Raw genomic sequence first — 13,142 nt, 5'->3', positions numbered from 1 at the left:
CAACGGATTGAAGCGCGCGTCTGAGTGAAGACACTGCGGTGTGTGCGCGAGCCACACGAGAAAACACTGTGACCGCGCCACTGATCGCAGCGGCAACTAGCACTTTGATCAGTTGATTTAAAAAACACATTTCAGCGCCAGTCTCTTATTTAAAAAACGGACAAAATGAATGCTCTGCCAGTTAACTGGAGATGTTTTATTTATTTGTAGAATTGGTACATTCGTGCCGCAAGATGTTTTAAAAAGTGGTGGGGACAATATCGACCATGGCAAAAAGTGGTGGGAACATGTCCCATCCGCAAATTACGCCTATGCCTATTTCCATAGGTTATTGCTTATTATTTATCATTAGCAAAAGTTTGTTTCATGTTGCACGAGTACACCGAAGAAAATTCCTAGCAATATAATCTATTCTGATTCATACTTGGATTCATACTCATACTGTATACTATATATAGCCTATATCACATAGCACATCCTGTTTTTGATTTGAACATTGTCTAGAGTTTATCTTATTTTTTATTCAGTGTACATACGAGTTGCCTATACAGTTTTATCGGTAGATGCTAAGAGACATTTATTTATATATTAGGCTGAGTCTTTGATGGCACATTTTCCTGACCTTTTTGCTCCCCCCTGTGCTTTACAGCTTTACAGGGGGAGCTTTACAGGGGGTATGGCTTATCTAAATGATATGTAAATGAGCCCTATTGTCACTCCCAGCAGGAGAGAGAGGTGAGAACTGCACAATCTTTAGAGGCTGTTTTCTTCCCTTTAAGCTTTTTTGAGTGCCTACCTTCAAATGGCCACAATTTCTCCAAATATTATCAGATTTCCATGTGTTACACATCGTTGGAAAGCATGGAGACTACACTTTCAGAATCTGTGAATAACTCAAAATGCCCCAGAACCGACTTGTGTCCCTACTTTCCGTGATATATATATTTACTGAGAAAAGTGATGACGTGTTCAATACTTATTTCCCCCGCTGTATATATATAAAAAAAACACAACGTAATGAAATACAATTTCTGTCAGACACATGATGTAAAAGTATCAGACAGAACAATACTCAAAACTAATAACTAGGTTGACATTAACAAACTAGAAGCCAAAACCAAACACAAAACAACCAGGAGCAATTGAGCACACCATACAAACAAAGCCTAAGGTTTTCTAGCAGAAGAACAGGTGCACATCAGCAGGACAACACCTACAACACCAACCACACCTACAGCAGGAAGAGCAGGAGACCCGTCACAAAATTCAGACATTTAAAGGAATCTTCATTTTTCCACAGACTAGTTTCAGTCATGTCTTAAACTGAGTTTAGAGTTGAAAGTCTTGGTTTTGCTTGTATCATCCAGACATGTTTCATTGAGTCTCATTGTGTCTCATATTTCCTCTCTCTTCTCTGTGTATCATTGTCTGTTTCTCTTTATTTCACTGACAGAAGTTCAGCTGTGTTATTAATGTAATGAAGAGACAATAAGAGACTCTTGAACATCTCACTGTCACTGATTTATCATGCAGCTCAAAGCATTATGAGCAGAATCTCTCTACAGTCAGTTTCACTGATGATCCATTATAATAAACCCTAAACCCAGGATAGAGTGTGTCAGTGAATGTGGTCTGGACTGTGTGTATGAGGCTCAGTGTCTCAGAGACGCTGTAGAAGGACAGAGTTCCTGCACTGTGATCCACATACACTCCTACTCTACTGTTGATGGACTCTACAGGGAGTTTAGTCTCTATGTTATTGTGTTTGAATGAGTAACTGGAGGAAGAGCAGGACAAACTCCAGGACTGATCATTATATCCAAACACACACTCTTTACCCGATCCCTTCCTGCTGATGCTCTTATATGACACTGATATAAACACATACCCACTCCACTCAATCTCCCAGTAACAGCGTCCACACACACTCTCACTACACAACACCTGCTCATAATGATCAAATCTGTCTGGATGATCAGGATACGACTGGACTGTGTCAGTGCAAGTAATCTCTCTGTTGTCCTCAGGCAGATGGAGGTCTTTATTCACTGTGTTCAGATCCAGAGTGAGCTGATGGAAATCTGATGGAGAGAAAACACATCAGAATCAGGAATTATGAATCTGATCTTTTAAAGGGATACTCTACCGTTTTTTCATATTAAACTATGTAATTTATTCTAATTTTTAATAGGGAAAACGTTGATGTGTTTGATCACTTCTAAATTCATTGCTGTTAGATACCATTGAATATACTGGGGTAAGCTAAGTGCTTTCAAAGTGTCACCGTGCGCTAGAGCGATTAAGTGCACGCACTGAGATGAGAGAGGTATGTATCAACTCGTCTTAGATAAGGGAATAACATAGTTTAATATGAAAAAAACGGTAGAGTATCCCTTTAATGAAGCTGTCAGAAGAGATAAAGCACCCTGAGTGAGAACAGTCTGAAGGTCTTCTGCAAGGTGGCCATGTTGTTCACATGATCAGTGACTTAGAGCATCGTGGTAGAACATTAAAGTCAACTGGTCTGTGCAATAGGGGTGTAACGGTTCTCTGTCCTTGCATTGCTGTTCATCTCACATCTGATGACACATCTATGATATGGTTTGTTGAGAATAACAAGACGTAAAACAGACAGACAGAGTTTGGCTAATGTATGTGTCAGTCAATGGATTATCATCTGGCTTCCCAATATGTTACAACTGCGATGATCAAAAACATGGAAAAAAAGTCACTCTGTAAATTGTTCAATGCAAGTGTCATATGCTCTAATATGAGCAGTCATTTATTATTTAAGCCTTGCCAATTTAAACATTTAAGTGCAAGACGTTAAAGAGACTTGCACATCTCAAACAGCGCCTAAATACTGAGCTCCCTTTCAAGTCTTGCGCTTGAACGGACAAATTCACACAATTATGTCAACATACCCATCTTGGCAAGTACCCTAGCAAACATAGTCAGTTATACCTTAAGTGAACATAAACAGATGAGAAAGACATGTGTAACAGTATCAGTGTACTTGATCTGTGCATTATGTCTTAATGTATATCTAATGAGTGATTATAATCAAGGTTTTAATCAATATTTTCCTTCTAAATATCAAATGAGTTGAATGACAGGTGAGAATGAATGCAGGTCTTGTGGCCTAAAAGGGCCACTTGTACCTAACTCAGGGTCCTGGTGGCAGCCGTACAGAACATGGAGATGTGCTACTGCCTACCAGTCCATGTGTGTGAGGTGGGACATACAGAGTTCGTTTCTAATTATCCTAATGCTAATCTATCCTAATGCGTATCTAATCCTAATGATTAGGCATTGCCCTGGTTTATCGAGGAACTAAGAAGAAGGTGACAGCTGTCCAAAACCCCACAAGGCTGCCCGTCATGATTGAAGCAGTGGGCAGAGCTGTCAGCACTCAGACTGTGACTATGAACCACAAGATGGATAACATCATGGAGAAGTTCAGTTCGTTTCGGAGACCAAAATGGACCAGGAGCTGTGTAAATTGGAATGCGGCTACTCGTCCCAAGACCAAACAACCCCAATCTTATCTGCTTCGGCCCCCCTCAACCAGCACTGGCCTTGGCCGAGGCTGCTGCTGGAACAACAACTCTCCCGGAAGAGCACTGCAGCGAGACGCTCTTGCGTTCCTTCCCCCACTCCCCACAGACACCTGCTGATTGTTGACTCTGTCTGGGACCTGATCAAGGTTGTCTCCATGGCAATTGCTGTGTATCGCTATGACAATCCTGCGGACTGAGGCACCCAGATTAGGATGCCAGGCGTAGCGACTCTCCAGGCCTACACATACACGAACTCTTACATATATACAGATATGCAATCAGTGTTTTTTTACTGTTCCCAAACTGTACTCCTTACAGGAGCATAGTCTGGGGGCCTTTTTTTCTCCTCACCTCTCCTCATGTTATGCTGTATTTTTTCCTCAATCCTCTGTCTTCCTATCCTGTCTACGCCCTTGTCATATTGTATGTATGTTTGTATGGACAGGTTGATGGCTAATTTCGCTGGTACTTGTGACTAAGTGACAATAAAGGCTACTACTACTACTACTACTACTACTACGCTCTTGGGTAATTGTCCAATTATTTACCGTGAGGGAGCGTATAAAAGAGGATTCTAATGCACCGCTTGTGTGTGATCACCGTCTGTGCGTCACTGCCCGGGTTTGTTTCATCCCTTCCGCTTTGAGGTATGTGTTGTTTGGCTGACTAGTTAGCACATAGATTTGTGATTTTGTGTAACAGTCATTTGGTTTATAGCTTTATGGCGGATAGTTCGTTGCTGTGGGTTGTTGGCAGCTGCTATTTCCCATTCACATGCCCCTCCCGCATTCCCGTGCTTTGTTGACATGGTGAGACTCTTCTGTGTGTGTGTGTGTGTGTGTCACTTGGATTTGCGACCCGCTATAAAATGAAGGTACGTTCACTGCACAACGTTCATTTATAGTTATGTTGTGAGTAATTTTACGTTTAAAGTTTAGGAGGAATAGTCTGTGTTCTCGGATACCGTGCGTTCAGTGAGGCCTGCGGGGCAACACTATTTGATGCTGCTGCTTTGTCTATCCTGGTTTCTCCAGTGACAACTCGATCGTCAGCGCGTGTGCGCTCGGTTCATGTGTTAGTGTGACTCCTGCTCTCCAGCATTCATTTGATTCTGCGATTGCTGTTTTTTTTTTCAACCAGTCCTTCAATTTGTTTGTTTTGCTTTCTTTATATTTACTTTACTCGTTCTTCAGTGCATTTGTTTATAAATATTGTTTTGCTTAAATTTGTTCAGTTTGTATTTGGTTTGTTTCACTAAAGTTGTTTTCAGTGTTTTTGCTTTATCTCTTTTGCTTTGTTTAATGTGATTGTTGACTGTGAAAGTGGGGTGAATATCCCAATTCTGAACCTCAGCGTAGTTTGTTTCATTAAATGTTTTTCATTTTTTTCTTTCTTTTGTAACTTTTATTTAAGTTTCAAGTGTTGTTGTTGTTTTGTTTATTTGGAGACTATTTAGTTAATTTTGTTTTTCGTTACAGGAGCCGAGGCTTCAGGCCAGGTAGCTCATAGGCCCTCGTGTGCGGTGGTGGGATTCTGTCACGGAGTGCTGTGTGTTCATGCTTGACCTTATTCGTGTGTTGTGGTGAGACCTGTGCACAGGGTGGTATAGGAGCCTTGTGCTCATTAAACTAGTTTCCATGCCATTGGTAAGCCTCGGTCTCCTTTTCATGTTTGGTGTCTTTAATGTTTGTATGTGTTCACCTGGTCCTACAGTCTTTTTAATGTTTTTTAAGATTATTGCTTGATGATTGAAATAAAACTTTTGTATATTTGGTATCCACCTCTCCACCCTCCTTTCAAAAACCACACTCCTGTGTGTTCTTTGTAGGTGGTTAAATTCATTAGTATTTATATTTCCCTGGTTAACAGGGTGGCGTAGTCAGCTATATCTTAGAGGTTTGCTCTACCTCACATCGTTCCCATACATTCGGAAAATGTACTATGTTTATCTATTTCTTTGTCAATCAGAATAATTCAACCTGAAGCCATGGCGCCTCTCTGGCACACATCTGCAGAGCTGTCAGCTGGGCAACACCTAACACGTTCGCGAGATTCTACAATCTCAGAGTGGAGCCGGTTTCTTCTTGTGTGTTGGCTCTGAACAGGTAATGTGTTCCCCTCTAACAGGGGGATACGAACGCCTACTTATTCTTCAGGTAAGTTCCCCACTAGGTGAACCCTGAATTGGGTTCCTCCAGCGTCCTTCAGCAGTCAGATGTGGTGGAGGTGTTTGACACCAGGCCCAGTACTCGCATGCCCGGCCGGTCAGCCCTTGTAGTGCACCAGATGCCCATATGATGTCATTCCCTCTCGGTAATACTACATGTGTATTGTCCATGATAAGATTTCCCTGTGTGTAAGTGTGTGTGTGAGTGAAATGTGTGGTTGTGTGTGTAAGTGTGAGAAAGAATGATTGTGTTAGTGATTGCGTGTGTGTGTGTGTGTGTGTGTGTGTGAGAGAGAGAGAGAGAGAGAGAGAGAGAGAGAGAGAGAGAGAGAGAGAGAGAGAGAGAATGTGTGTGTGCGAGTGTGTTAGTGTGTATAAGAGAGAATGTGTGTGTGTTAGTGAGTGTGTGTCTGAGAGACTGTGTGTGTGAGTGAATGTGTGTGTAAAAGTTTTATGTGATGGCATTATGTCTATGGAGAGTCTGCACAAAGAAAGTGAACCAGATGTGTGTGTGTGTGTGTGTGTGTGTGTGTGTGTGTGTGTGTGTAGACATACATTTCCGTGGTCCTGCTGTAATCCTGATCTTTCCTCCATGATCCACACTAGAAAAAGCACACACAGTGACATAATCAATCATAATTTTTATACTGTACAAATTGTATATCCTCTCCCCCTACACTAACCCTACCCCTAAACCTTGCAACCACCCGAGTACCCTAACAACCATCCAGAATACCCTAACACCGCTCTAGAATATACCAGCAATGCTAAAACACATTCACATATGCTACAAACATGCTGGCAACATGCTAAAACTTATGTTAAAACAAGTTAAAATGCTAAAATATGCTATAAACATTTTATCTATCTATCTATCTATCTATCTATCTATCTATCTATCTATCTATCTATTGCCACAGATCTGCTGGGCTCCTCCTCCTCTTTGCTTTTTTCCTGTTTATTGCGTCTCCCCTACAGGTGGGTGAAGCACAGGTGTGGCGTGGTGCACGTGTGATTGCTTCCTGGATCTTGGGCTCTAAAATCTCTCCAGACCTGGTTGTGGACGGCGGCCACTTCTCCTCCTCTCCCGCACCTTTTTGCCGTTTTTGTTTCTTTATGGGATATTTTGGGGATATTTCATTTTTAATCTTATCAATCAATAAATTCCATTAGAAACAAACCTTGTTGTATTATTTTAATTTAATACTGTGAAGCTGCTTTGATACAATCTGTATTGTGAAAAGCGCTATACAAATACACTTGACTTGACTTGACATGCACGACACCTAATTTCTCTTGTTGCATACACTTTTATTTTCTAACCTAACATCTATACTGACTATATTTAACCTACATTGTTAATTCTTTGTCTTTAATAAATATATTTCTTTAAATGGCAATTCCGCGTAGTCTTCCCTCTCTGGTTTTAGGCAGGATGTAACAGATTGGGGGCTCGTCAAGGATCTGAAACGACGTCGGTAAATGTGAATTTTTTCTTTAATGCTTATCACTAGGTTTTGAATAGCCTAGGTGTTGGTAGGAGTTAAAAGCTTTAAATATATTAGGTTTGTTTTGTTTAGTTGCTTTTGATCTGGAAAGCGCTGTATACGGATCCTGTGAAGATCCGATACAGTTCATTGAGCTTAACGCGTGGTTTTGAATCATTGGGAAGATGCATGTGGATTAGTTTAAAGTTAATGGGGTTTGGAAATTTTGTTAGTTTCGTTGTTGGTGCGTGAGACGAGGAGGAGGTGTTGTTAACTTGTGCCTTGGCCGTTTTTGAAGTGAGTCAGGCTGAAGAATCTGTGATGGGCCATTGTTCGGTAAGTGTGGGGCTGCACTGCGTTTACAAGATTGAGTTTATTGATAAAGTTATGGATAACATAATTATCGGAGCTTTGTGAGTGCCCACCAAGCGTTTATGGCTTGTTTGTTATTTGGTTTTTATTTTAGTTTATTGTTTTTGTGCTATCCTGGGCAGAGGGCACCATCGTGAACACCTGCTTTAACGGCAATTTTGTTGGGGGAGTTTAGGCGCCTCTGATATTGTGTAATAAAAATCTCTGTCCTTGGGGTATGCATGAAGGGGATCGCTGTTTTTTACAGGGCAGCTCCGTTTTTCTCGTCTTGATGCACAGTATTTTGGCCACACTTGCATTGAAAAAGGTGAGCTCGTTTTTCTTTTGTATCTAAGGATTGTATGTTGTAGAACTCGTTCCATTTGGAGGATTCATAGCTCCATCTGTGGAGGTTTAAAATAGTTTGGACAAAGGATCAGTTGCGTCAAGTTTGCGAACATTATAACTTTGACTTGGGTTTACCCAGAACAGCGAAATTGGCCCAGATAAAAGTGTCAGTTCAGGCGGAATTGGTTGTCAGGAATATGCTTTCATCACCGGCATCTCTAATTATGGAGGAGTTAGAGCTAGGAGAAGCAAAGTCGACACCTCTTTCGACAGAGTTTTCCAAAATGTCACTTACGTTTGAGCAACAAAAAGTGCTAATAGAAATGCAACAGAAAGTAAGGGAAGCGCAGCGGGAAGCTGAACGTCAAGAGAGAGAAGCTCAACGTGAGGCAGAGCGGAAGGAAAGGGAAGCTGAGCGTCAATTAGAAATGGAAAGAATAAAAAGTGAACATGATGTGGCTTTAGAACGGCTGAGACTGGTCGACGAAGGTAGGCTTTCATTTGATGGGGGTGAGGGTACTACTCCTAGGGGGGGTTTGTGCGTCCTCCTGATATATCCAACATGGTTAGGTTGCTCCCGAAGTTCAATGAGAGAGACCCAGGTATTTTCTTTTCTTTATTTGAGAGTGTGGCTGGTTGGTCTGACTCTGAGAGAACATTGTTACTCCAAAGTGTTCTTGTAGGTAGAGCACAAGAAGCGTTAATTGCATTTCCTGTGCTAGACAGAAAAAAACATGTCAAAGTAAAAGAGGCAGTGCTTAAAATTTATGAATTAGTTCCTGAAGCTTATCGTTTGCGGTTTCGAAGCTGGAGAAAGGCAAAAAACAGACGTATACAGAGGTAGCGTGAGAGCTGAATAGCCACTTTAATCGTTGGTGCTCTGCAGTGGGGGTCGCTACTTTTGAAGAGTTGTCTAACTTGATTGTTTTAGAACTGTTTAGAAACATCCTTCCTAAGCGTATCGCTACACACATATCTGAGCTTAAGATGAAAAAAGCAGCGGAAGCCGCAGTTGTGGCTGATGATTTTGCTTTGACACAAAAGCATAGTATAAAAGAAAACAATACAGGTAAGGTTTATCTGGAACAACGTTTTGGACATTTCAATAGAGTTTTGGGGTCTTCTTCGTTAGGTTCATTTGGGTCACCTACTCAGAGTAGAATAGATTCACACGCTAATCAGTCACACAAGGGTGCTGTGAGTTTTCGCAGAGATTCTGGGTTTTCTGCTTTTACATCTGCCAGTCAGGTTAAGAAGGATGCTGATGTGTGTCGATACTGTTTGGACAAGGGGCACTGGAAGAACGACTGTCCTGTTTTAAAGGGAAAAAGTCAGAGAAATGGTACTGATGTTAGGGGGGGTCACACTTGCTATATCTAGTCAGGTGTACCTTCTAAAGTTTTGGTGGCCGGGACAGAGGCTAAACCTGCAGTGGTTGTGACTTCATCTCAGCTATCAGACCTCAGCTCTGCTGGGTCTAGTGAGAGCAACGGTAGGGCTGATTCATTTGAAGCGGGTGGAAATGGCTACTTTCATTTTGTTACAGATGGCTTAGTTTCACTGGTGGGTAGTTCCATCCAGGTGCCAGTTAAAATACTTAGGGACACAGGGGCATCTGAGTCCTTTATCTTAGAGTCTGTTTTGCCACCTTCTACTGACTCAAGCATTGGGAACAATGTCTTAGTCCAGGGGATTGGGTAACAGGTTGTCTCTGTTCCATTGCACAGGATTAATCTGCAGTCTGATTTGGTACAGGGGGAAGTAACCATAGCAGTCCGCCCTTCTTTGCCTGTAGAATGCGTCCATCTCCTCGTGGGCAATAACCTGGCCGGAGAGAGTGTCTGGCGTGATATACCGCCCCCTGTAGTTGTTAAAAATTCTCCCTCTATTCCAGCTAATAGTGATGTTAGTCGTCAGAATCTGTCTGATGTTTTTACAGCTTGTGCAGTGACACGGGCTATGAGCCGTGCCTCTAATGATGATGATGTTTCTCAGACTAGGGAGTTAAAGTCTGTTGTTTTACCTAATCTACCTCCTTCTCTCTCCCATAGCGATTTTGTTGCAGCTCAAAAGGAAGATGCGACATTAAAATATCTGTTCGTTGGGGTTTTGCCACCTGAGGAATTGTGCAGTGCAGCAAGGGGTTATTTTGTTCAGGAGGGGTTTTTGATCCTGAAGTGGTCTTCCCACACTGACGAAGGGGTCGAGGACCCAGTGTTTCAAGTGGTAGTGCCATTTAAGTTTAGATAATTGGTTCTACAGACAGCTCATGGGGATGTAGCTGGGCACTTGGGGGTAAGAAAGACCTATGATCGGCTTATTAAGTACTTCTATTGGCCTCGCCTAAAGAATGTATGTTCAGAGACGTGCTTGGAACATCAGCATAGTAGCGCTTATCACGCCCAGAGCCAAGGTGCTCTGGAGCGTTTTCTGTCTGTTTTCATCAGACATTGAAATCACTTCTCAGGGGTTATTGTGTTGAGCTTAACCGAGACTGGGAGGAAGGGCTCCCATGGCTAATATTGGCGGCACGAGAGGTAACTCAGGAGAGCATGGCATTCTCACCTAATGATTTGGTCTTTGGCCATAGAGTTCGTGGGCCTCTAGCAGTTTTGCAGGGGGAGCTGAAGTGTTCGAGTCTCCTGTTAACCCTCTGGGGTCTGGGCTGTTTTCTGGGCCCTGGAGGTGTTCTGACATGCTCTGACATTTGTGGTTATTTCTGTTACTTGTGACATTTTCATGGCTAAAGTCTAATTACACTGTATTCAGCACAGACTCTGCTACAATAATATATCAGCAGCATGTGTGTAAAAGTTTGTAGTTTTGAGATAATGACATTTATGCGTGGTTTGTGAAAATACAAAAAAAAATTCTCACTGAAATAAGGTCATGAAACCCATACTGATTATTTCTTCACAAGACTTTTGAAAATTGTATGACGTAGCCTAGAATATTTGCTCTAAAACTATGTGAAAATCACCCTGACTGCTCATTCAGAGAAGACAATATATTGATTTAAAATTTTTACGACGTGTTTTGTGTGATAAAGCTTTATGCGGGAGGGGAGGATCACCTCATTAATATGTAAGGCTTTTCACACCTGAGAAAGACAAAGACACTCCCTAATGGCTATTAGGAGCTTATCAGGGCCCATCATTCTGACCAACCTTGCACAAAGAATGAGGAGATTTAAAAAAGAATGGCTTTTAGATTGTTTGGATTTATTTACAACACAACATAATCCAAAGATACACAACAAATGACAAAAATCACTCATTGAAAACAATGATCCAAAGAAAGAGACCTTTGTGCCATTCCTAAAAACATTGTACATACCTTTCATTTCCAAGGTGTTTGATTTTCACTTTACCATGTTCATGTACAGAGACATGTACTGTGAATGTTGAAGTCAGCAGGACTCAGTGGCATCTGGGCCCTGAAAAAAAAAAAAAGTGAACATACTGATATCAAGAGAAAGGCCTGCACGATTTTGGGAATACATTTTAGATTTTTCTGGTTCAAATTGCTTTTTAAAATTCACAGAATACACACACACACACACACACAAAGGTTTCCAACAATATATTATATAATGAACACCAGGTCTGTTGTGCCTTGTAGGTATAGGCTATGCGCAGTGCTGCATAAAATAATAACAATATAGCAGCCTATATAAATCTTCAAAAAGATTTCAGTAACAACTAAGCTAGAGAAAAATATATTGATTATCATGTTACTTCAAATGTTTCCATTCGTTATGATGATATGAAATGAGATAATAGTAAAAACATGAAGCCGTTTGGAGCGTTTTGCTTTTCCAAAATATGATACATTCAAACGCGATCGCGATCCAACATATGATACATTCAAACGCGATCGCGCTCAAATATAAAACATTATGGTTACCATATACATATTTACGTTTGAGCAGATATCCACAAACACAGTAACAGTAAACACGGGTCTAAATATTATAATATTCACCATATATCTAGCAACAGTTCAACTGCAATGTGAAATTTATGCAACAATAAACTAATATGTAAGAATTTCTTACCTTATCTTTCTTGTCTTCAAATCGCGTTCTTCTTCTTCTGGGGTAAAGCCAATGTAAGCTCACGACGCGTCTTTCAATCTCGACGAAAAGCAGAGACTGATGAAGTGTTTTGGTGTTTTGTTTTTGAGGTAATGAGCGCGATCGCGTTCCATGTGGAGATTTGCATGTGAATATCTTTTGCGCAAGTAGGCGTGTTCAAATTAAAACTAATTGGGAAGCGTTTGAGAAGCTGGACATCTTGTTGGTTTTATACAAATTACTTAAACAGAGAATATTTGTTTTCAGTTTGAATCCGATCATTTAAAAGTACACACTTAAATGTTTATAAAGGTATATGGCTCATAAATGTGTGACAAGTATTCGCTGAGTTTTGTTTCAGTTTATAGACGTGCTCAAGAAAAAAAAGTTCACCGCGACGGATAGGCAGAACGCACACCCTGTTTATTTTCTTTATTTTTCAAAAGCACAATGTTTTGATTTGATTGTAAGTGGACATATACAAAAGTAGAAATCTCACAGATTCTTTTTTTATATTTCTTTTTTCTGTATGACCATAAATGACGGAGTAATTTAAGTTTAAAGTGCTACAATGTGAAGAAAATCCAGCAAAACGCGCCGGCGCGTTTGCCGACCTCAGAGGGTTAACTTGTTGGACTATGTTAATGGTTCTCATCATAGGTTGTTTCTAGCCTGTGAGATGGCAACTGAGAACCCTGACTTAAGCTCAACAGAAAATGAAGAGTTGGTATTAACGTCGGGCTGAGCCAAGGGTGTTCAGTCCTGGTGATTAGGTTCTGGCATTATGGCTGATAGCCAATTCCCCTTTCCTTGTAAAATACACAGGACCCTACAGGGTTGTTCGGCAGATGTCAGACCGGAACTATTTACTTTCTACACCAAATCATAGGCGTTCCACCCAGCTTTGTCATATAAATCTTTTGAAGCCCTATTACAGCAGGTCTTCGGTCTCTGGGGCAGAAGAGTCTGATTACCTGGTTACGCCTGTTTCTTTAGCCACAGCTGTTATAATGGTCACGTCACACACTGGCTGTCATCTATTCCACTAACTGCATTAGCTTCTACCTTGAAGAAAGAAAGTGAACGCCTGATTTGCTGAGAAGGTGTTTTGATGATTTGTATTCAATTTATGTTCTGTTTGTAATGTTCATAAT

General features: G+C 41.1%; 1 protein-coding gene across 2 annotated transcripts in view; it reads right to left on the bottom strand.

The window, feature by feature from the left end:
• Window positions 1–598: 598 nt before the first annotated feature.
• LOC311081635 (protein NLRC3-like) overlaps window positions 599–13,142 on the bottom strand; it is a 44,286-nt gene continuing 31,742 nt past the window's right edge. For both annotated transcript variants that reach the window (XM_084112223.1, XM_084112222.1), the window contains 2 exons: window positions 6,283–6,329; window positions 599–2,081 (listed from right to left, as the gene is read on the bottom strand). In XM_084112223.1, the coding sequence (XP_083968349.1) occupies window positions 1,543–2,081; window positions 6,283–6,329 (586 nt within the window). In that variant the 3' untranslated portion in view covers window positions 599–1,542. The remainder of the gene's footprint in view (window positions 2,082–6,282; window positions 6,330–13,142) is intronic.

The sequence above is a fragment of the Abramis brama genome (assembly GCF_963993115.1).
Source record: "Abramis brama genome assembly, chromosome: 4".
NCBI classification, from domain to species: domain Eukaryota; kingdom Metazoa; phylum Chordata; class Actinopteri; order Cypriniformes; family Leuciscidae; genus Abramis; species Abramis brama.
This window is presented reverse-complemented; position numbering and strand designations above follow the sequence as displayed.